Source organism: Ziziphus jujuba, chromosome 9 (assembly GCF_031755915.1).
Source record: "Ziziphus jujuba cultivar Dongzao chromosome 9, ASM3175591v1".
NCBI lineage: Eukaryota > Viridiplantae > Streptophyta > Magnoliopsida > Rosales > Rhamnaceae > Ziziphus > Ziziphus jujuba.
The window spans coordinates 21,787,325-21,807,304 of record NC_083387.1 but is presented as its reverse complement, the minus strand read 5'-3'; the positions used below and the strand labels follow the sequence as shown (position 1 = coordinate 21,807,304).

The 19,980-nt window shown below is 33.7% G+C and overlaps 4 protein-coding genes across 15 annotated transcripts; 1 reads left to right on the top strand and 3 right to left on the bottom strand.

The window, feature by feature from the left end:
- Positions 1 to 752: 752 nt before the first annotated feature.
- Positions 753 to 6,377, bottom strand: LOC125421440 (protein ALP1-like). 2 transcript variants are annotated; one of them, XM_060820283.1, is made up of 6 exons: positions 6,147 to 6,377; positions 5,975 to 6,046; positions 5,515 to 5,571; positions 3,236 to 3,753; positions 2,922 to 3,147; positions 2,262 to 2,843 (listed from the first exon to the last, which is right to left on the bottom strand). In XM_060820283.1, the coding sequence occupies exons 4-6, from the start codon at positions 3,746 to 3,748 to the stop codon at positions 2,392 to 2,394; spliced, it is 1,191 nt and encodes a 396-aa protein (XP_060676266.1). In that variant the 5' UTR covers positions 3,749 to 3,753; positions 5,515 to 5,571; positions 5,975 to 6,046; positions 6,147 to 6,377; the 3' UTR covers positions 2,262 to 2,391. The 2 variants fall into 2 exon arrangements, with proteins under 2 accessions (XP_060676267.1, XP_060676266.1); XM_060820284.1 differs by lacking the exons at positions 2,262 to 2,843; positions 2,922 to 3,147; positions 3,236 to 3,753 and adding exons at positions 753 to 1,738; positions 1,842 to 2,197.
- Positions 6,378 to 6,522: 145 nt separating this feature from the next.
- LOC107419466 (uncharacterized) lies at positions 6,523 to 8,589 on the top strand. 2 transcript variants are annotated; one of them, XR_009634209.1, is made up of 2 exons: positions 6,523 to 7,325; positions 8,245 to 8,589. XR_009634209.1 is itself a non-coding variant. In XM_060811520.1 (2 exons), exons 1-2 carry the CDS (start codon positions 7,300 to 7,302, stop codon positions 8,091 to 8,093), a joined length of 402 nt encoding a protein of 133 aa, XP_060667503.1. In that variant the 5' UTR covers positions 6,523 to 7,299; the 3' UTR covers positions 8,094 to 8,589. The 2 variants fall into 2 exon arrangements, 1 of the variants encoding a protein (XP_060667503.1); XM_060811520.1 differs by having other exon boundaries at positions 7,718 to 8,589.
- Positions 8,590 to 10,572: 1,983 nt separating this feature from the next.
- LOC112492532 (acetylserotonin O-methyltransferase-like) lies at positions 10,573 to 16,291 on the bottom strand. 10 transcript variants are annotated; one of them, XM_060811527.1, is made up of 5 exons: positions 15,241 to 16,291; positions 12,788 to 15,074; positions 12,132 to 12,262; positions 11,510 to 11,661; positions 10,573 to 11,055 (listed from the first exon to the last, which is right to left on the bottom strand). In XM_060811527.1, the coding sequence occupies exons 1-2, from the start codon at positions 16,009 to 16,011 to the stop codon at positions 14,769 to 14,771; spliced, it is 1,077 nt and encodes a 358-aa protein (XP_060667510.1). In that variant the 5' UTR covers positions 16,012 to 16,291; the 3' UTR covers positions 10,573 to 11,055; positions 11,510 to 11,661; positions 12,132 to 12,262; positions 12,788 to 14,768. The 10 variants fall into 10 exon arrangements, with proteins under 10 accessions (XP_060667510.1, XP_060667508.1, XP_060667511.1 ...); XM_060811525.1 differs by having other exon boundaries at positions 10,573 to 11,043; XM_060811528.1 differs by having other exon boundaries at positions 10,573 to 11,031.
- A 732-nt stretch (positions 16,292 to 17,023) lies between these two features.
- Positions 17,024 to 18,777, bottom strand: LOC107410146 (acetylserotonin O-methyltransferase-like). The gene is made up of 2 exons (XM_060811524.1): positions 17,747 to 18,777; positions 17,024 to 17,569 (listed from the first exon to the last, which is right to left on the bottom strand). Exons 1-2 carry the CDS (start codon positions 18,524 to 18,526, stop codon positions 17,267 to 17,269), a joined length of 1,083 nt encoding a protein of 360 aa, XP_060667507.1. The 5' UTR covers positions 18,527 to 18,777; the 3' UTR covers positions 17,024 to 17,266.
- Between the last annotated feature and the right edge of the window lie 1,203 nt (positions 18,778 to 19,980).

The following is a 19,980-nucleotide window of genomic DNA, read 5'->3' as shown; positions in this document are numbered from 1 at the left end:
ACAGGTTCGGATCGGACTGGATCGGACAGGATAGGTTCGGATCGGATCGGATCGGACAGGATATAGTAGTGCAGTCCTATGTTTGGTATAGATCCGGACTGAACGATGGACTAGCTGTTCCATGTTTGGTGCAGGATTAGACTGGATTGGACTATTTTAAAATTTTTTAATTTTTTTTAAAAGAAAAATTATAAAATTCTATTTATAATTACAATAAAAAATAATGTACCTAATTAATATTGGAAATTGATATAAAGTTTATTTACATATTTCATTTACCATTTTTATTACATCCACAAACTATATTAATTTGTAATTTTAAAATTAAATGAAAATTAAATTATAACATAATATTTTATAAATAAAAATTAATGAGAAATAAAGTTAAGTAATGAAATTTTGTAATTGTAATTTTGTTTTTACATTGTAATTAAATTGTAATTTTTTTTACACCCACAAATTATGTTAATATATGGTTTTCAAAACAAATTAAAATGATATTATAATATGTTAAATCATATGTACAAATAAATAAAGTTAACATCATATTTAATTAAAAACTTGTTGATAAGTACGATTTCACATACTTGTCTCCATACAAATGTATATATTTGATTTTACACCAATAATTTACTTATATGCCAAATAAGTAAATACACCCATTGATAGTAATCCAAACAAACATCCGATTATAAAACCATTACGCCACTCATTATTCAAGTTGGCACGTGTATGTGCGGTGATAGGTTGTATTGGATTTGCCTCATTTAGATTCCTCATCATTCGTTCTACATACTCAGCATATGCTATTTCAGCTTCTTCAGTTGTATTATATGCTTGATATAAATTATCCTTAAATCCTTGCACTTGTTGATGACATTCAGGCCAAGAATTATATATTCCTGGTTGTCTACCTTCAAACACAACATAAACTCTTCTCCTTGCCATTTAATGTTCCTGCATATTATAATAAATTATAACATAATATGATAAGATAATAATAAAATTAGACAAAATAACAATTAACTAAATCAATCAGGTGCATATTAATACACTAAAACATAACACATGCTTCATATAAGTGTCTTTACATACATAATTAAATACTAACATCCATTACCATACCACATGTCCATAAACGACCATACAACATATGTCCATAAAGTTCACATCCAAGTGTTCATAGTTATTATCCCCTCATACATAGTCTTAAATATATGATACACAGCAACACCTAGTAATTTAAAAATTTTCTAGCAAATTCAATCTTGCCCGTATCCGTTCTAATAATCTTAAAAACCTCAACGTTCGATGGATCCAATCTCATTGCCTTAGAGATTTCGAGATTGTCATCAACAGAGAAGCCTAACCTGTCTAGCTCCATAGCTAAGTATTGTGGATAATTGGCTTCCGATTTATCTAACTTTGCAGCCAATTTATCAAACAATTTCTCTGCTACATTGCCAAACCCGCTCACAATGTCATCATCCTTCATTCCAGATTTTCTCTTACCTTTTGATTTGGGTCGGGTAGACGGTTCACTATGGATTTCATTCACAGACATTGGAGAACATACATCATTAAATTGTTCATTTCCACTCTTCAAATTCAAATCATTGACCATATCAATTGGAGTTTGTGCTCCATGTCCTGTTGCCCGATCCTTTCCAAAAATACTAGCAAGCCTCTCATATAGCGGAAACGGTTTACTTCTCCATGCCTTTGCACTTGGGTTACTCTAAAATAAAAAAACAAACTTTTAATTGTAAACAATAGAAAAACATAACTTCATATATCAAGTGAAAAAATTCAATGAAAACTGATGTCCAAATTTTCAAAACCTGCACATATGCTTTCCAAACTTCGTCACTATCAACGTCCACACATTTAAGAGAGTCATTCCATCCGAAGCCACTTTTGTTTAGCATATCATATATTATACCGTATTGTTTCTTCCACTTTTTCAGCTTTGACTCAATGTGTGGATTTGCTCGCAAGCCCGAATTAGGACATATCTCAGCCAATCGCCTCTCAATCATAGTAATTGTGCCAGGCTTGAATGATCCGGTGTCACACCGCTGCCCACTAGCTACAACCTCATTTAAAATAAGCAGCAAAGCATCTTCCTCCCCTTTGCTCCATGTACGTCTAGATTCAATCCCTCGGATATCGTGACTGCTACCTCCAACTTCCATTTCTATTAAAATACAAATTTTTATGATTTCAACAATACAATAACAGCAAGCAAATAACAGCAAGAAAATAAGGAAAAATCATTCACATATGACAACAATGGCATATAATATAAATTGGTTTTCATACAAATGATCCAAGATGTTTAACAAACAGTATAAAATAAAACATCTACAAGAGCATTAAAACATGCGACCACTAATGTCCATGACATCTCCTCTCAGCAAACATTTGCTTAGCTAAATCATTTCTCCAGTTAGTCCATTGGTCCGAGGAAGAAATCGATCCTATAATGTCATCGTCAGTACTAACGGCAACATCTTCACTCCCATCAAACTCAACTTCCCCAGGATCAATTATCATTTCTCTTCTAATAAGATTATGTATAAGGCAACATGCGGTAATGATCTTGATTTGTGTTGCAATAGGATAGAAAGATGGACTTCTTAAAATTGCCCACCGCTTTTTAAGAACCCCAAAGCATCTTTCTATGACATTCCTAGCAGATGCATGCTTCATGTTGAAATACTCTTCGTGATTTATGGGTGCACAGCCCTCTCTCCACTCAGAAAGATGATATCTTGTTCCTCTATATGGTGCAAGAAATCCTTCACCATTAGTATAACCAGCATCCACTAAGTAATAACAACCTAAAAAACAAAAACATATCTCCTATTAGTGTATGCAATGTTGGTTACTACAATTTAAATTTAAAAAATTAGCCTTACCAGTTGGTACTCTTAACCCATTTGGCCTACTTAATGCATCACGGAGTACTCTTGAATCTGAAGCGGAACCTTCCCAACCAGGTAATACAAATATAAATTCCATATTTGGATTACATACACCTAAAACATTTGTGGCTATCTCACCCTTTCTTGTACGATATCTTGGCTTATCGATTTCTGGTACATTCACCTTAATGTAAGTTCCATCTAAAGCTCCCAAACAATTCTACGCCATTAACAAAGTTACTAACATCAGATAATGTTCCAACTAATTGAACTATAATATTAATAACGAAGCTATTCCACAAACGTACCTTAAATACTTTCCATCTATCATCCAAACAATTATCTGATATTGGTTTTGGAGGGCTCAACAGAATCTTATGTAAGCGCAGTACTCCATGCAACACAGAATTGAAATATCGACTTATTGTCTCTCCCGATCTAAAAAATCTAGTGATAATTGTACGGTTCTTGGTATGGTGAGCAATTATGTGCAGAAATATACACACTTGCTCTTGCAATGTAACAATGCCATCACTTTTAACATATCCATCATCGTCTAATAACTGACATAAAGTATCAAATGTTCTCCTATCCATCCTAAGCTGACTAATACAATTAACATCATTATCTAGCAGACTATTTAGAAAAGACATACGCAATTCTGCATTCCTAGGTAATTGATTTCTATAACCTCTAACATTTCGCCTTATATATGCCCAGTACATATACATAAGCAAAAGTAACATAAAAGCCGTACAAAAAGACTCTAATTGTGAATCATTTGGAAGTAAAAGGAATGCAGCGACTTTTCTTCGATCCATATGTACTACAAAAAAATAAAATAATAAAATAAAAAACAAAAAAATGCTTCAAGAAAAATAAATAAATAAATAGCATATTAAATTTGATAAACATAAACTACTTTGGACTAAACAACGCAAATCAATTCCAATATACATCTATTTATCAGCATGCTAAATAAATAACTCAATTTGAGAATTGGTAAATATTGGCAATAATGTCATGTCACTTTTCCAACACATAAAAGGATCCAACCTTTTTTTTTTTTTTTGGTGAATAATAAAAGGATCCAACTTGTTACCAAAAAAGAAAGGAAAAAAAACAAAAAAAGCATCCAAACTTTGATTTTCATATATAGAAATAGATTAAACGATAGCAGAAATGTTTTTTCCAAGGATGAATTTTTTAATTATAAGAATACATGACTGTAATGATCAATATATATATATATATATATATATTATAGTTTATTTAATGATCATGGTCAATATATTTTTTTCTGTAATTTGCAGTGGTCAACGATAGTAGAAATGTTTTTTCCAAGGATGAATTTTTTAATTATAAGAATACATGACTGTAATGATCAATATATATATATATATATATATTATAGTTTATTTAATGATCATGGTCAATATAATTTGCAGTGGTCAACGATAGTAGAAATGTTTTTTCCAAGGATGAATTTTTTAATTATAAGCATACATGACTGTAATGATCAATATATATATATATATATATATTATAGTTTATTTAATGATCATGGTCAATATATTTTTTTCTGTAATTTGCAGTGGTCAACGATGAAACACACCTTTATAGCTCGTTTTCTTTTACTTTTAAAATTGTATTATTTTAAGGAATTAATTTTAGCATAACGCCTCGTATTATTTCAATATTTTTACACGGTGTGCATGAAAGTAGCATAACATCTTTAACGTAGTTTGAAGCACAGCTATATCAGTCCAAAACTTTCATTGTAAAAACTTTCAATATTTTTTTAACTTATTGTAAATGATTGCAGGAGGGGGAGCAATATGCTCAAGAGAATGGAATGTTCTTCATTGAAACATCAGCAAAGACTGCAGAAAATATTAACGAGCTCTTCTACGAAATAGGTGAATTTTTAATACTTCATCATAAAGAAACATATTGTTCCACTGTGCAGCAAGACAGATGAGAGATACACCATGACCATTTGAATTTCAAAAATAGGATATTTTGTTCATAAAAATGCACAACACAAGTGCCATAGAGATAAATATACATCATACATTTAGAAATAGTTGCAAGCATTTTGGCAAATTCTGCTGTGATTTGGAAACTAATATCTGCAATGTGTGGTTTGTTGTTACTGCCCCGTGCAGCAAAGAGACTCGCAAGAGCTTCTCCACTAAAGCGTACAGGAATAAATCTAAACAACGAAACACAGAGCAGAAGAAAACTATTTTGCTGTTCATCCTGATCTGTGTAGCCTTACCATTTTCAAGTCCTATCAGTAATAATGCTTAACACAGTCCTATCATAAAAATTCAGTATATTTTTTTTTGTGAAAATATAGAGTGAAAGTGTTTAGGTGAAGGTTTTTGTTTTGGAACCCATCAGGCAGTGTGTAAAATTTGCAGATTATCTTGGGTGCAATAATTTGTATTGGGGGAAATAAAATTTCACAAATGCAGAGAAAAAACTAACAATTTGGGGTTCTTTGCACGACAACAAAACAGAGAGGAGAGGAGAGACAGATCCCACGACAACAAAACAGAGAGGAGAGACAGATGAAACTTACCTGGGTTCTTTGCAGTTTGGGGCTTTGCTTGCAAATGGAATCCGCCTATAAGATGGCCTATACACGAGTTTGGGAACAAGAGGCAATTAGTCTATCGCATCACCAGAAAGAAGAAAGGAAAAACTAGATTTTTGGGTTTTAAAACATGAACCAAAAAATGCAAGTTTTTTTGAGAACAAAAATGGAAATGGTTAGAAAACATCTGTATATGCAGATATCTCGGTGAGAGATCAAAAGTGGGTTTCAAATCCACACCCATGACAACATAAAACAGAGAGGAGATGGAAGCCCTTTCCCAACCCGAAAGAAAACACAAATTGAGGGAAAAAAATTTCCCACAGGCAGAGAAAAAACTAACGATTTTTTGGGTAACATTTTTAAGCAAATTTTTTTTTTTTTAAAGATATATCGGCGAGATCCCACGACAACAACACAGAGAGGAGAGACAGATGACACTTACCTGGGTTCTTTGCAGTTTGGGGTTTTGCTTGCAAATGGAAGCCCTTTCTCCAGATCGACTATAGTAGATGGCCTATACGAAGAAATGTCACAATACAGGAAGAAATAGAGAAGAAAACAGATAGAGATGCAGAGAAGAAAACAGATATAGAGATGTAGATAGAGATACTCACCAACCGAGCTGTGATTTTTCCTTTGATCTTCCATGCGAGGCAACGATAAGCGAGAGAACAAGGGCTTTTTGAGTTTGGGACAAAAATGACCTAGGGGGAGAGACGGGTCAGCTGTGTCCTGATCATTTGGGATTAATTTACTGTTTCGGTTACATCTGTCCCGAGCTCAAAATGATCAACCAAACAGCAGACTGGGACTGTGTCCCATCCAATCCTGGCCAATCCAACAAACCAAACACACAAGGGTTTTAGGGTTAATGATATTTACCCCTTCTTTGTCAAGTTTTTTTATCTACCCCTTGCTTCCTATTTTGCCCCTAATAAAAACAAAAAATTACTTTACTTTCCTTTTCTCATTCTCAAAGCCAATAATTCCGAGTTCCTGCACCTCTGCTTTCCTTTCTTTCTTCTTGCCTGAGAAAACCCACAAATAATCCCATTAAAAATCCTGCTCGACCTCTTTTTTCCTTTCCTCCGTGAAAAATCAAATTTACGTCTTTTTAATTTTTTCTGTGTGAATTCTTAGCTAATATTGCTATATCGGTGGCCTTGATATGTAATTGGTGCATTGTAGGGTAATTTGCAACTTGCAAATTTATATGCTGATACCGACAATGTAGAGCTCAAAGGCCTGAAATAATTGCTGAATTGAATTATTTCTTAAGGCATTGTATCTGCAAGTTGCAAGTGTATATTCTTTTCTCAAAGAAGCCGTTCCTGGTGTTTTAAGAATCCACTGGCTACTCTCAAGAAGATGTGCTCCTTCAGAAGCCCAAAGCTGGGGTATGTATAGCTTCAAATCATTCTTAATCAGAATGCCTAAATTACCCTTGAATTAGGCTTTCTGATCTAGATTTGGATGTGGGTTAGTATCAGTTACTGAGTAATATAATGCTTGCAGCTCCTGAAGCCTACTTTCACAATTATATGTGATAAAGATTCAAAATGCTTCCTTTGATAAAGATTCAAAATGCTTCCTTTTATTGATTTATGGAACCCATAGCATCAAAGATACACTAACAACAGCTAGTGGTGTAGTGGTACCTTTCCTCTCTTTTATTTTGCATGATGGTGGGATTTTCATATTCTGGGATAGTTGTTGCTGCTCGTTGGATTGCTAAGGTCAACACTCCTTCCTTCCTTAAGGCTCTCAATGACTATCCTGACTACAAAGTTAAGGTAAACAACATTTATTTTATTTAAGAAATAAGTTAATTTCTTATTCAATTGCATATGATCTTGTTTCTCATTATGATTAATATAGGTTTGTAAGTCTGATACTATAGGAATGTTGTCTGAAATTTCACATGCTTGGGCTTGATTGGGTTACCCCCTTTATAAAAGGTTACATGAGTGTAGAAAGATATATCTATTGTCACTTAGCACACAATACTTGCTTTGTAATGCATTCATGTAAGGTTTTGTTTGAAAACTCATTGTTTTAAGGTTTTATGTCATATGTACCAAGTTGTTACATAGAAAAATACATTTAGATGGCTGCATAAAAAGTTTCTAAGGGCTATATGTAAATGAAACTAGTTCTGTATATTGACTTCCTTTAAATGTTCTAGGCTTCTAGGATCACTTAGTGTACAAAGGACAGCAAATATTCTTGTACAAAAGAGAACAAATATCTGCCACAGATTTGTGGGGTGCATTCCAAGGCCAAGGATATGCATTACTATTATGGTCGATTATATTGTTCCAGCGGTTCTTCAGCAACTTGACGTGCTGAAATACAGTTCAAAGCTTGCCAAATTGATTGTGGCTAATAATGAAATAGATTCAGGCAGTGAGGAGGAAGTTAAGCTATGGACTTGCTCCATATATGCTGTGGAGAGGATGAAGGAGTTGATCAGTAAAAAATTAGGGAAGCAAGTGTTGCTGAATTCCTTTGACATTTCTAGCAATTTTGTACTTGTATATTTCCTTTTGGTATTTCAATGATTTTCACTCTTTTTGTTTAGATCAATGTATGTCTTTTTATTATTTTTCTTTTCCTTTTTTTTTTTCCAATAGTATATATAATCTTTCTCTTTGTTTTCTTAGTGTTTTCCCATTATTTTTATTTATTTATTTATTTATCTTTTGTATTTAGGTGCTTAGTGTGGAGTTAGACCTTTGGCTTTGGTCTTTTGGCATTCAATTTCCATCTTTGCTACACCACCGAACACTTTCAACATATTACTGAGCTCACCATATCCGATGGTGTCCTTCTTAATTTATGCTTCTGACTGTAAGATTATAGGAACAAGCATAGTAAGTTTTGGGGCGAAGTCATTAGACAGATGTGTCTATAAATTCCTCGCATCTATTTTTCTTTTTGCATGGTTGTAGCTTTTCTTAATTTTGAGAAGTACTACTAATATTAGCCTTGAGTTGATGAACCAAAAACTTATTGTTTTAAAAATTGAACATTTGATATGTTGCTATTACCTATTTTGAGATATCAGTCACTTGTATTTTTCTATTCGCTGTAAAATATTAGTGGCTTTGTAATTTCGCAGCAGGTGTCATAGGATTTTATGTTATTTTTAATTTATGTTTAACAACTCTATATGTACATGGAACCTCTAGATTATATTTCATTGTTTGCCCTTTAAAGATGACAAAATAGAGTTGCTAAAACTTTTAAAACATCTTCAGCAGGTGTCTGTTTATAGGGTTTAGATTCATTAAACATTTGATATTATACAGAATTACATGTAGTAGCAACGAAATTAATTATTTTTGTACGTGGATTGGATTAATATACATTAATTCAAATAACATAGTAAAAAAAAAAAAAGCGTTGGAAGAAGTAAAAAAATGACAAATTAACTTCATTACCCATGGGCAATCGGTATTACCGATGAAAAAAGTCGGTAATCCAATTAATTCTTTTACTACTTGATGGAAAATTTACCGATGGATCAATGGTAATTATCAGTTGTTAATTTTTAAATTTTTTGACTCCCACAAGTCTCCTAATGTGTGTTTCATGCAACATGCAAAATATACATTCATTAATGATCCTAAACAGCAAAATCCCCATAAAGTTCGAAAAAAGTTCTAAAATTGCCGAAAAAATTTGATTACCGTCGGGCCTTCGATAATTACCGATGAAACCTTCAATAATTTTTCCAGCAAGGGTAATTTGATTACCGATGGTTTCATCGGTAATTCCCGAAAGCCCAACAGTAATAAATTTTTTTTGGTAATTTTAGAACTTTTTTCGAACTTTATGGGGATTTTGCTGTTTAAGATCTCTGATAAATGTATATTTTGCATATTGTTGCATGAAACACACATTAGGAGACTTATGGGAGTCAAAAAATTTGTCAACTATAATTACCGAAGGACTTTCAGTAATTACCGATGAAACCTTCGGTAATTTTTCCAGCAAGGGCAATTTGATTATCGATGGTTTCATCGGTAATTACCGAAGGCCCTATAGTAATCAAATTTTCTTAGCAATTTTAGAACTTTTTCTGAACTTTATGAGGATTTTACTGTTTAGGATCATTGACGAATGTATTTTTTGCATTTTGTTGCACGAAACACATATTGAGGGACTTATGGGAGTCAAAAAATTTGTCAACTGTAATTACAGAAGGGCCTTCGGTAATTACCGATAAAATCTTTGGTAATTTTTCGAGCAAGGGCAATTTGATTACCGATGATTTCATTGGTAATTATCGAAGACCCTACGGTAATCAATTTTTTTTGGCAATTTTAGAACTTTTTCTGAACTTTATGGGGATTCTGCTATTTAGGATTATTGATAAATGCATATTTTGCATGTATTGCATGAAACACATATTAGGGGACTTGTGGGAGTCAAAAAATTTGTCAACTGTAATTACCGAAGGCCATTCGATAATTACCGATAAAACCTTCAGTAATTTTTCCAGCAAGGGTAATTTGATTACCGATGGTTTCATTGGTAATTACAGAAGGTCCTATGGTAACCAATTTTTTTTGGCAATTTTAGAACTTTTTCCGAACTTTATGGGGATTTTGCTTTTTTAGATCATTGATGAACGTATATTTTGTATGTTGTTGCACGAAATACACATTAGGAGACTTGTGGGAATCAAAAAATTTGTCAACTGTAATTACCAAAGGGCCTTTGGTAATTACCGATAAAACCGTTAGCATCGGTAATTACCGATGCACCTTTGGTAATTACCGATGAAACCGTTGGCATCAGTAATTACCGATGCACCATCCGTATTCATTTTTTTTATAAAATGTTTTCACCATCCGTAGTCAAAATAATTGCATAGTACAAGACAAAGTTTATGCTTCATAAGAAAAAGACTATTGGACCTGAATTCATCCACCATATCAACAAATAAAAGAATTTTTCAAAAGCTGTGAAAGTAACTCAATACCATTGGAAGTTTTGCCTTTGAAAAAAAGAAAAAAAAAATGTCAAACTAGATGCTCAAAACAGCTTTCATGGAATGAAGTGGAAATTTATGGCTTTAATTCTCTTTTGTGAACAATAAATAGCCTTGTGGAAGACTTGACTCACAACCAATTCAATACTAACATTTCTCAACTGCATTGAACCACCAATGGTTGGCTTGCATATCTCTTCAACGGAAGAATCAATTCCACCCACCATGCATCCTTTAAAAGGTGCAACATAACTCATCCGCATGAAAGTTCTATTCCATGGACACAAATCTTTTAAATTTCTCATTTCTTGATGTTGCCACATCACCATCTGCTGGAACTCAAGCAAGTTCACACGATCTAACTGAGCATTGACTTGCATTCTCCTCAAAGTTTGCTCAAGCTTCATAAGCACTTCTTGCTCTTGTAATAGTTGTGTTGTAGCAGCGACAAATCTTTTCATTTTCTTCACTTTCCTCTCCATTTTCTTCAATCTATGTTCCTAGCCAAACCACTGAAAACCATTCTGAATAGGATCATTACAAAATTGTTCAAGACGGTGATAAACAGGATTGGCACACGTCCTATGTATGCACAATCATACAAAGAAACCAAAAGATATTACATGTTACTGTTTGCATTTAGATGGAAATTTCAATTTTTAAATAAAGAGAAGCACTAAAACAAAAGTTAACATCACACTGATAGAACATATTCTCTAAATGAATCAAAGAAACCAAGTTGGCCAGGAAGAGTTTCCAATAACCTACTAAAGGGTGGCTAATATTGATTTAGATTTCCCATTTTCAAAAGAAAAAGTCAAAGAGTAGTTTTAGATTCTCCAAGATTCTTCATATGCTATCACCATTAATGCAAGTACCTTAAACATTTTTTAGCACAAGAAGAATTACGTGTATCATGCAATCAGATTAATCCAATCAAACAACCAATATCAACCAGGAAGACCAGATTGTTTATACCTTTATGTACCTTCCAAATTTAGTTCCTTGATCTTTTCTAATAGTGGAACAACAGGCTCCATGACAATATAGATAGCAACCTTTGTTGTATTACCACGAAAAGTTTTAGTCTCCATACTATAAAGGAATGATAAAATATTTGGTTGTTTGACCTGAAAAGAACAAACGTGACCTTTTTATACTGGTAGATATCGCAGAAAAATTCCTTTACAGAAGGCTAGTAACAGAAGGATAAAGTAGCTAGACAGGGAAACAAAACATGTATTAAAGCTTTAGAAAAATAGGCATACTATCAAACAAAATCTATGGACTCTGAAAAAACAACCATGTTGAGTTAATGCTTGATAAAATCAAAAATTTAAACATTTTGTTACAAAAATATTACACTTAAATTTTATCAGATTATTGGATTTCAAATTTCAGGGATGTGAGAATCTTTCATATCAATTCCCTCTTTGATTTTGATAGGTGTATGTGACAAGAAAATCCATAATGCATCAATCCGCTAATATCTAAATTCAAAAAAGTAGCAACCAAAATATTGAAAATTGCAAATAGAAGAATATTTAAACCAATCCAAGAAACCAAAGAGAATAAGAACATTCTCAAGAAAAATACTAACCACATCAAAGAGTAAAATAGATGAGAACTTATAGTTCTGAGGCGCTTTACACCATTACGACCAGCAGCTAAATGTCCATCTTGGGCATTACTTCCAGAAAGAGAAAATATACATATAACAAATCCATCATCCTAAAATACCAATTAAAAGTATATCAACATATCATGTATTTATATATGATAAAATTTTCTTAGATTAGAGAAACTGGAGATTGAAATTCGTAATTGACGTATAGGAAATAGCCAAAAATAAGATCTTAGGAAGATCTGAGCATATAGACACATCCAAGACTTTAACAGAACAGGTTATGGAATAGCTTCACTACTAAAATTTTCTCTTCATTTGTATGAGCAAAAGCATTATATAATTTCTACCACACACACGCAGCCCAATAAAACATATCAACAAACAGTTAAAATGCATATGATTTTGGCCCCAAATAATAAAACCCAAAAATAATAGCATTCTAAAAACAAGTTCAGTAATTAATAATTACTATATCCCATGTATAAGATCCATTAACTTAATATTTTCAATTGTAATAATCAACAAAATTTCCAGAACAGCTAATAAAAACAAAAATAAAAGCAGACCCAAAAAACTGAACGGAACAAAAAGTAAAAGAAGATTTAAGGGGGCTGAATGATCATCGTCACCTGATGAGGTTATTGTTTTAGTTGTCTCAGTGAGTCAGTGAGAAGCAGAGGAATGGGAAGAGTGGTGAGAAGAAGAAGAAGAAGAAGAAGAAGAGGAAGGAGGAGTTTGTTGTAGACCTGCTCGTCGACTCTGAGGCTAAGACCGAGAAGGGCATGGCAGAGCTGATTGCTGAGCCTTGGATGCTTCCTCCACTCGCTCCTCCTCCTGAAGAACTCCGATTGTCCTAAAACGCTTCGCCATTCTCTCTCACTTTCTCTTCCTCTTCTTCTTCATGCTCCGTTTAGGGGAAAAATGGCGTAACCTTACATCTTCATTCTTCCTTTCACATTTGCAAAGGGTAATGTGGGGATATTTGAAAATAGAAGGGTAAAACAAAAAAGGTTGGAAACGGCTGGGTAGTTTTCATTAAAGCCTTTAAAACAAGGGTATTGGGCCAAATTCCCCTTTAAAATATCCCATAAACTCACAGCTTAACAGAATGTGCAGAACTCGATCCTTACTCGTGCGCGTATTAGAAATTACAGTAAACCTGGAATACTTAAAATTTTGGTTTTCTGCTCTTTCTGAAATTCATGACCAGGAATATGTGAAGGTGATGTAGAAACTGATGTCTATTATATCAATTCCCTAGCTCCTCTCCTAGTTGTGTCTTTGCTGTTATGTGTTTTCTTTTCATTTTTCTTCTTCTTCTTCTTCTTCTTCTTTATTATTATTTTATTTTATTTTTTTCTTGAGCAAGAAAAGAGGGAAAATGGAGTATAAAAAAACAAATAAAAAGCCTCAAATATAATTACAACGAATGACCATCCATCAACTTCAATATGACTGAATTTTCACCGTTTGACCCAATTTTCTTGTGAGTACTAATTCCTATCCTCTCAAGTGTTAGGTTGTGTGCCTAATTAGTTTAAAGGTGTTTTAGGTTTTTTTATAATTGTACTTTGGTGCATTAATTTCCCCACCATATAATGAAATATTAGACGTTGGTTGTTAAAATTAGAGAAGAATGAGATACTATATGAAAGTTCAGTTTGTAGTGTTTGAGAGACAGGAGATCTACATCACAAAGTGTATATATATGCACTCTCACATTGAGGATGAGCCACAATAAGTCTTAAGTATTTTTGCTTTATGCATATTTTATTATGGCTCTGGTAATTAAGAATTAGGGTTTAATCCCTTAGATTAAGGACAGAAAATTAATTGTATGCTAAGAAAAAACTAACATACTGTGGAATCTGGATTGTTTTTGTATGAGACCAATATTTCAAGCCCAATAATCCATAATTTGAAGCTTCACGGATCATACTAATTTCAATTTAGCCACTGCTGACCTATGAGAGTAGTTATTGGTCACAAAGGAGAAGCAATAGAGGATCAGAACCTGAACATAAAAAATTATATGAGAACCCTAGCTTGCATAACAAAACATTTGATAAAGAATTCTATTTTTATTTGTTTCTTATTGTTAAATTTCTTATGGAAGTTTAATGTTATATCGAGTTACCTAGCACTTTTCAGATATAAAAGTGAGTGATATAGAAAGTAAAATAACAAGAGCCTGATGTTAGCAATTGTCAATTCCTAGCTTTTTCCCCTAGTTGTTTCTCTGTTGCTGTTTGTCTTTTTGCTTTTGTCCTTTTTGCCATCCATTAAAAAACAATAAACACCTCAATTATTGTAACTATGACATATATGCATCGCAGCATTATTGATCCCACTAACTTGAGTTGTCACAACTCCACTAAATATTATCCTTACTGTAAATAATTTATTGAGCAATACTATGCAGCCCACTGTAAAATTCATGGTATTATCTAAGTGCTACCTGTTCCTTATAAAACTTACATCTTTTTGGCATGTTGGACCATATTGAATAACCCATAAATTTTGGCTAATTTTGATATAATGTATCTAAGACATACAATCAAAGACTTATTTGAAAACAAAAATTATTTTACAACCCATATTTTTTTCGATTTAAGGGAAAGCCTCAATAACAGATGGCACAACATCAATGGGTCTCACTATGTGTCTGTTAAATCCTGCTTGCACAAGAATGTATTCCCATTCCTTCATTGTCCTTTCTCTGCCTGTAATGGTATGTGCCATCATGGCTATGTCCAGCCTCAATCTCGCATCACTTAGCCCATCTTCTTCTTTTTCTTTTTCATTTTCTATAACAGCATCTACTATTATCACCTTCCCTTTTTCCTCTGGAATTGCTTCCTTGCACTTCTTTAGTACCTTGATACACTCTTCATCTCCCCAGTCATGAAGAACAGACTATACCATTTAAAAAATAAAAAAATAAAAAAATGGCAGATTAATGAAACAAAAATATGGAGCGAAGAAATATAAGAAAAACAGAATTTACATGTAATTGTATTAGCCGAAATTATATGTAATCGAGTGCCAAGAGCACAATAGAAAATTAATAAATAGTACTAACCATGATAAAAACAACATCAGCCTTAGGAACAGAATCAAACATGTCACCTCCAACATTCTCAACACCTTCAAATTCCTTTGCATCATTTATAACATGAGGAAGATCAAAGTTTATTCCTCGAATCCATGGAAAAGCCTTGATCAGCATACCCATAGTAGTCCCATTTCCTCCTCCCACATCCACCACAGTCTCAACCCCTTGGAATAAGTCCTTGCACTTATCAACGATGGCATCCACATTCAGCCTTGCATTGCAAGCCATTGCATCATTGATAAGCTGGTTGACAGCGGGATTGGCTGCTGCATAGCTCCAATAGTCCTCGCCATTTGCAGCCTCAAATGCTGATGAGTCTCCACCCTGTACTCGGCTGCTCAAGCCATGCCATGGAGCCAGCATTGGTGGCAAGCTCTCGAGCAAGATGAAGGAACCCATGCTGTGTTGTCCGGATCTCATGAGCAGCCGGGAAAGAGGGGTTTGTGAGTAGGTTGGAGAAGATTGGACTATATTTGTTGCTGTCTCTTTGAATATGCCCCGGTGGACTAAGAACCTCATGATGCGGTGAAGGTGGGAAGCAGAGCAGCCTAGTGTGGATGCTAACTCCGGGAGTGTCATGGGGTTTCCATGTGATTCAATGGCGTCGGCTATCTTAAGCTCCACGGCACATTTCACCACTGCCATTTCTGCAAATCCCAGTATGTATTTCCAGATTTCTTTTTTGGCTTGCTCATGATCTAACACTTCTTCACCTACCCCTTTCAGCTCTCTTTCCATTTCTCTTGTGGAGCATTACTGTTTCTGATTTCTGTTTGAGCTAGATGATCTCTCTCAATAAATTTATATTTTGCATACAGATTGTCACATTATGACCCTTGGATTGCTGCAACGCCTGGGATTTAATCTTGATTAAAAACCCAAAACATACAGTGTATGAGTTGTTAATAAAATAGTACGGACAAAAAATGAATTGTTGGTGGGCATGTTAAGATTCCTTTTTGCACATGTCAAGGTTATTAGCAGAGCATCTCTCTCTTTACTTTTTATTTTTTTCTTTATCTTTATTAACTTGCTTGTTTGTCTGTTTTGTGTTTTGTTTGTTTTGTAGAATATTAATCGCTTATAAGTATTTAACATAGTTTTTGGTTTTTCAGAACTGTGGTGTTAATAGTACTCTAACTTTTATGACCAATAAAAATCTGCTTTTCCTTATTTTACTTTTCCTGCTTTTCCTCTCTCCTGCTTTTCCAGCGAACACTACTGGGCATGAAAATGATTGACATTGCAAGGCTCAGAGATCAGAGGACTCAGCATGAGTGGGCCAAACCACACACCTACTAATTTGTATCTCCAACCATAAGATGAAAGGGCATCTTTTGCAAGAAACTGTGACTAAGCGTTAAAGGCGCTCAAATGGGCTAAAAGCACTTTCAACAACGTTTGGTAAAATATAAAAAATATAAGAGTGGCTTGTAAAGATTTTGTTTCGTAGAAATTTCTTTCTAGATGAGAAGTGATTCCTAAGAAATCATAATCCCAAACAGTTAAGACTGATATCTTTTAGTTATCGATTATTAGCTTCTTCTCTTAGTTGCATCATTGCTATTCTATTCTGTTTTTGTTTTTGCTCTTGTTCTGTTTGAATTTTTTTGTTTTCCAGCATGAAAAGAACGAAGAATAAAGAAGAAAAAGGAAAAAGAAGGCTCAAATCTACCGTTTAGGTGCATAATTTATGACTATTTCAACAAACTTTATTGAGACTGAATTATCAAATTCCCAAGACACAATGTTAAGTCCATAACTTGGAAAAACTAAAATATTCTGAATATTACAAGTGTTTGGATTCCATTTATAAGACTGAACCTAAGAAACCTGAATTTGAAACTTTCAACTACACCATTTTAGCTACTTATGATGGTTTGAATCATTGCAGCTCACAGCAGAGATGCATAAATGGATAACCTGAACATACCATTAGACTCTAATTTTGAAGACAACAATTTTTCTATACCCCAAACTTGTAGCCTACAGATCAAGGAAAAGCCTCAATAACAGATGGCAATGCATCAATTGGTCTTACAGAGAATCGACTAAACCCGGCCTCATTAAGGACATATTCCCATTCATTCAATGTTCTCTCTTTGCCTGTATTAGTATGTGCCATCATAATCATGTCAAGCATCAGCCTTACATTGCTTAGCTTGTCTTCTTTCTTATTATCTTTTTCAATCACTGCTTCTATGATTATCACCTTCCCTTTGTCCTCTGAAATAGCTTCTCTACACTTCTTTAGTATTCTGATACACTCATCGTCTCCCCAGTCATGAAGTACCGACTGCCAATTCACAAAAATATAAATAAAATCAGTGAAATATATATATATATATATATATATATATATATGGAGCTAGAGAGATTAAGGGTATTAATTAAATCAAAATTAGTCATATGGAAAAACAGAGCTTTCTTTGCATATGATGAAAATGAGCAAGATTTCATTAAGTACACTAACCATGATAAAAGCAACATCAGCCTTGGGAATAAAATCAAACATGTCACCTCCAACATTCTCAACACAATCAATCTTCTCTGCCACACAAACAACATGAGGAAGATCAAAGTTGATGCCTCGAATCCATGGATAAGCCTTCACCAACAATCCCAAAGCCGTCCCATTTCCACCGCCAACATCCACCACGGTCTCAATCCCCTCGAACAAGTCCCCACACTTATCAACTATTGCGGCCACATTCACCCTTGCAATAGAGCCCATTGCTTCATTGAGAAGCTGGCTGTGAGCAGGATTGGCCATTGTGTAGCTCCACAAATCATCACTGTTTGCAGCCTCGAACGCGGACGAGGCAGTGCCAAGTATTCGGGCACTTAGGCCATCCCAAGGTGCCAGCATAGGAGTGCTGCTTTCGAGCAGAAGTAACGCAGCCATGCTATGTTCCCCTGACCTCATGAGCATGTGTGAAAGAGGTGTTTGTGAATAAGCTGGGGAGCCTAATTGGGATGTTTTTGTCTCTTTGAATATTCCGCGGTGGATTAAGAACCTCATGATGCGGTAGAGGTGGGAAGCAGAGCAGCCAAGTGTGGATGACAACTCTGAGAGTGTCATGGGGAAGTTTCCATGTGTTTCTATGGTGTCTGCTATCCCAAGCTCAATGGCAGATTTCACCACTGCCATTTCTACAAACCCGAATACATATTTCCATATATCTACTTTGGCTTGCTTATGACCCAACTCTTCTTCCTCTACCCTTTTCAATTCTGTGTGTATTTCTCCCATATCTTGAGTGTTTTTGGTTTCTGTTTGTGCTAGCAAAGTACATATATTAATATAAACAAATTTTGTACTGAGCTAGATCCAATGCGTAGATAGAATGCTAAGCGCCCAATATAAGATTATTTATATATTAATTTGTATATATAAACACATGTATAAATGAGGAAAGAACTATTGGCCAAAGAAGGAAAAAAAAAAAAGAAAAAAAAAATGAGGAAAGAACTCCAATTAATAATCAAATGGCACGAGGATCATTTGATCCTTAACATTCTTGCAAGATTAATGAATTAATAGAATTTATTTTTCCCCAAGGTGGTATATATCCTCTCAAATCTGCATCCATATCTTTGTGTGGGACAGATTTTATTTTATGCATATGACATTATGTCAGGAGCGTTAATAATGTATAATATATAAACAATGGATAACATGGAATTGGAGGCAATTGAGGCTTGCGTTAGTTAGATTTAGCGGATCTTCCAAGGCAAATCATGTGAGTTTTTAAATTCTTATTTTATTGATCTTGCTTTTCTTGCTTTATCCACCACTATCAAAATAATAAATATTTAAATTGCAATATATATATATATATCAAGTTCAGCTTCCTTAGAAGTTTTCTCAAAAACATTCTAAATAGCAATGTTCGGATATATGGAGTTGATTGCAGTCTCTATCGCTCATGTGTTTCTTTTCATTCACTCCTTGCATGTTGTAAGATAAAGGTGTCTCTAATTAGTTATTTTGGGGAAAAAAAAAAGAGTAATAAAAAATTACATACTGGACCCAGTTCTTCCCCTTTTTTTTTTTTTTTTTTTTTTTTGGAAATAATAGATATTTTTTCTTTAAAAAGGATTTTGATGAACTTGATTTCTAAACAAACCATGCATTTTGACTGGTAAATTATTTGTTTAATCATATAGTGAACCTTATTCATAATTAATTAAACTCTTTAATTTCTTTGGTTTTAATTTATTTTATTATTTAATTATAGAACATTATTAAAGGATAATTTTCATAGAAATATATTATATATTATTTTGATTATATTTTGGGATTGTTTTTACCTTAAAAGTGATCAATTAAAAATTCAATTTTCAGTAGCCATATTTTATTAATTTATTTTTAATTTTAAATCATATAAAGCAATTAGCATCAATCAATAAGTAATGAAATTGTTTCCATAATGAACGGTGATGACATGGATTAAATATAACCATTGAATTAAAAAAGTTAACTTGACACAATTTGGTTAACCTAGATCCTTTAGTTCAAATGAAATGGAAGGATCTTTGTCCTTTTGATAATTGTCTCTATTTCAAATGTATTTTAAATGAAGTGGAAGGATCCCTGTGCTTTTGATAATTGTAATTGTTCTTTTGGTCGGTAATACTTTTGAATTTTGATTGGAGGATGCCCGGTGTGGTTATCTTCTATTTTAGGAGATGATTGCTCTAGTT

Coding starts and splice junctions, on each gene's coding strand:
- LOC125421440 (XM_060820283.1), bottom strand. CDS start 3,748: ATGGATCGAAGAAAAGTCGCTGCATTCCTTTTACTTCCAAATGATTCA. Junction 3,148..3,235: donor ATAGATGGAAAGTATTTAAG/GTACGTTTGTGG, acceptor TTAATGGCGTAG/AATTGTTTGGGAGCTTTAGA. Junction 2,844..2,921: donor TGGGTTAAGAGTACCAACTG/GTAAGGCTAATT, acceptor TTTGTTTTTTAG/GTTGTTATTACTTAGTGGAT.
- LOC107419466 (XM_060811520.1), top strand. CDS start 7,300: ATGACTATCCTGACTACAAAGTTAAG. Junction 7,326..7,717: donor ATCCTGACTACAAAGTTAAG/GTAAACAACATT, acceptor TAAATGTTCTAG/GCTTCTAGGATCACTTAGTG.
- LOC112492532 (XM_060811527.1), bottom strand. CDS start 16,011: ATGGAAAGAGAGCTGAAAGGGGTAGGTGAAGAAGTGTTAGATCATGAG. Junction 15,075..15,240: donor CTGATGTTGTTTTTATCATG/GTTAGTACTATT, acceptor TAAATGGTATAG/TCTGTTCTTCATGACTGGGG.
- LOC107410146 (XM_060811524.1), bottom strand. CDS start 18,526: ATGGGAGAAATACACACAGAATTGAAAAGGGTAGAGGAAGAAGAGTTG. Junction 17,570..17,746: donor CTGATGTTGCTTTTATCATG/GTTAGTGTACTT, acceptor GTGAATTGGCAG/TCGGTACTTCATGACTGGGG.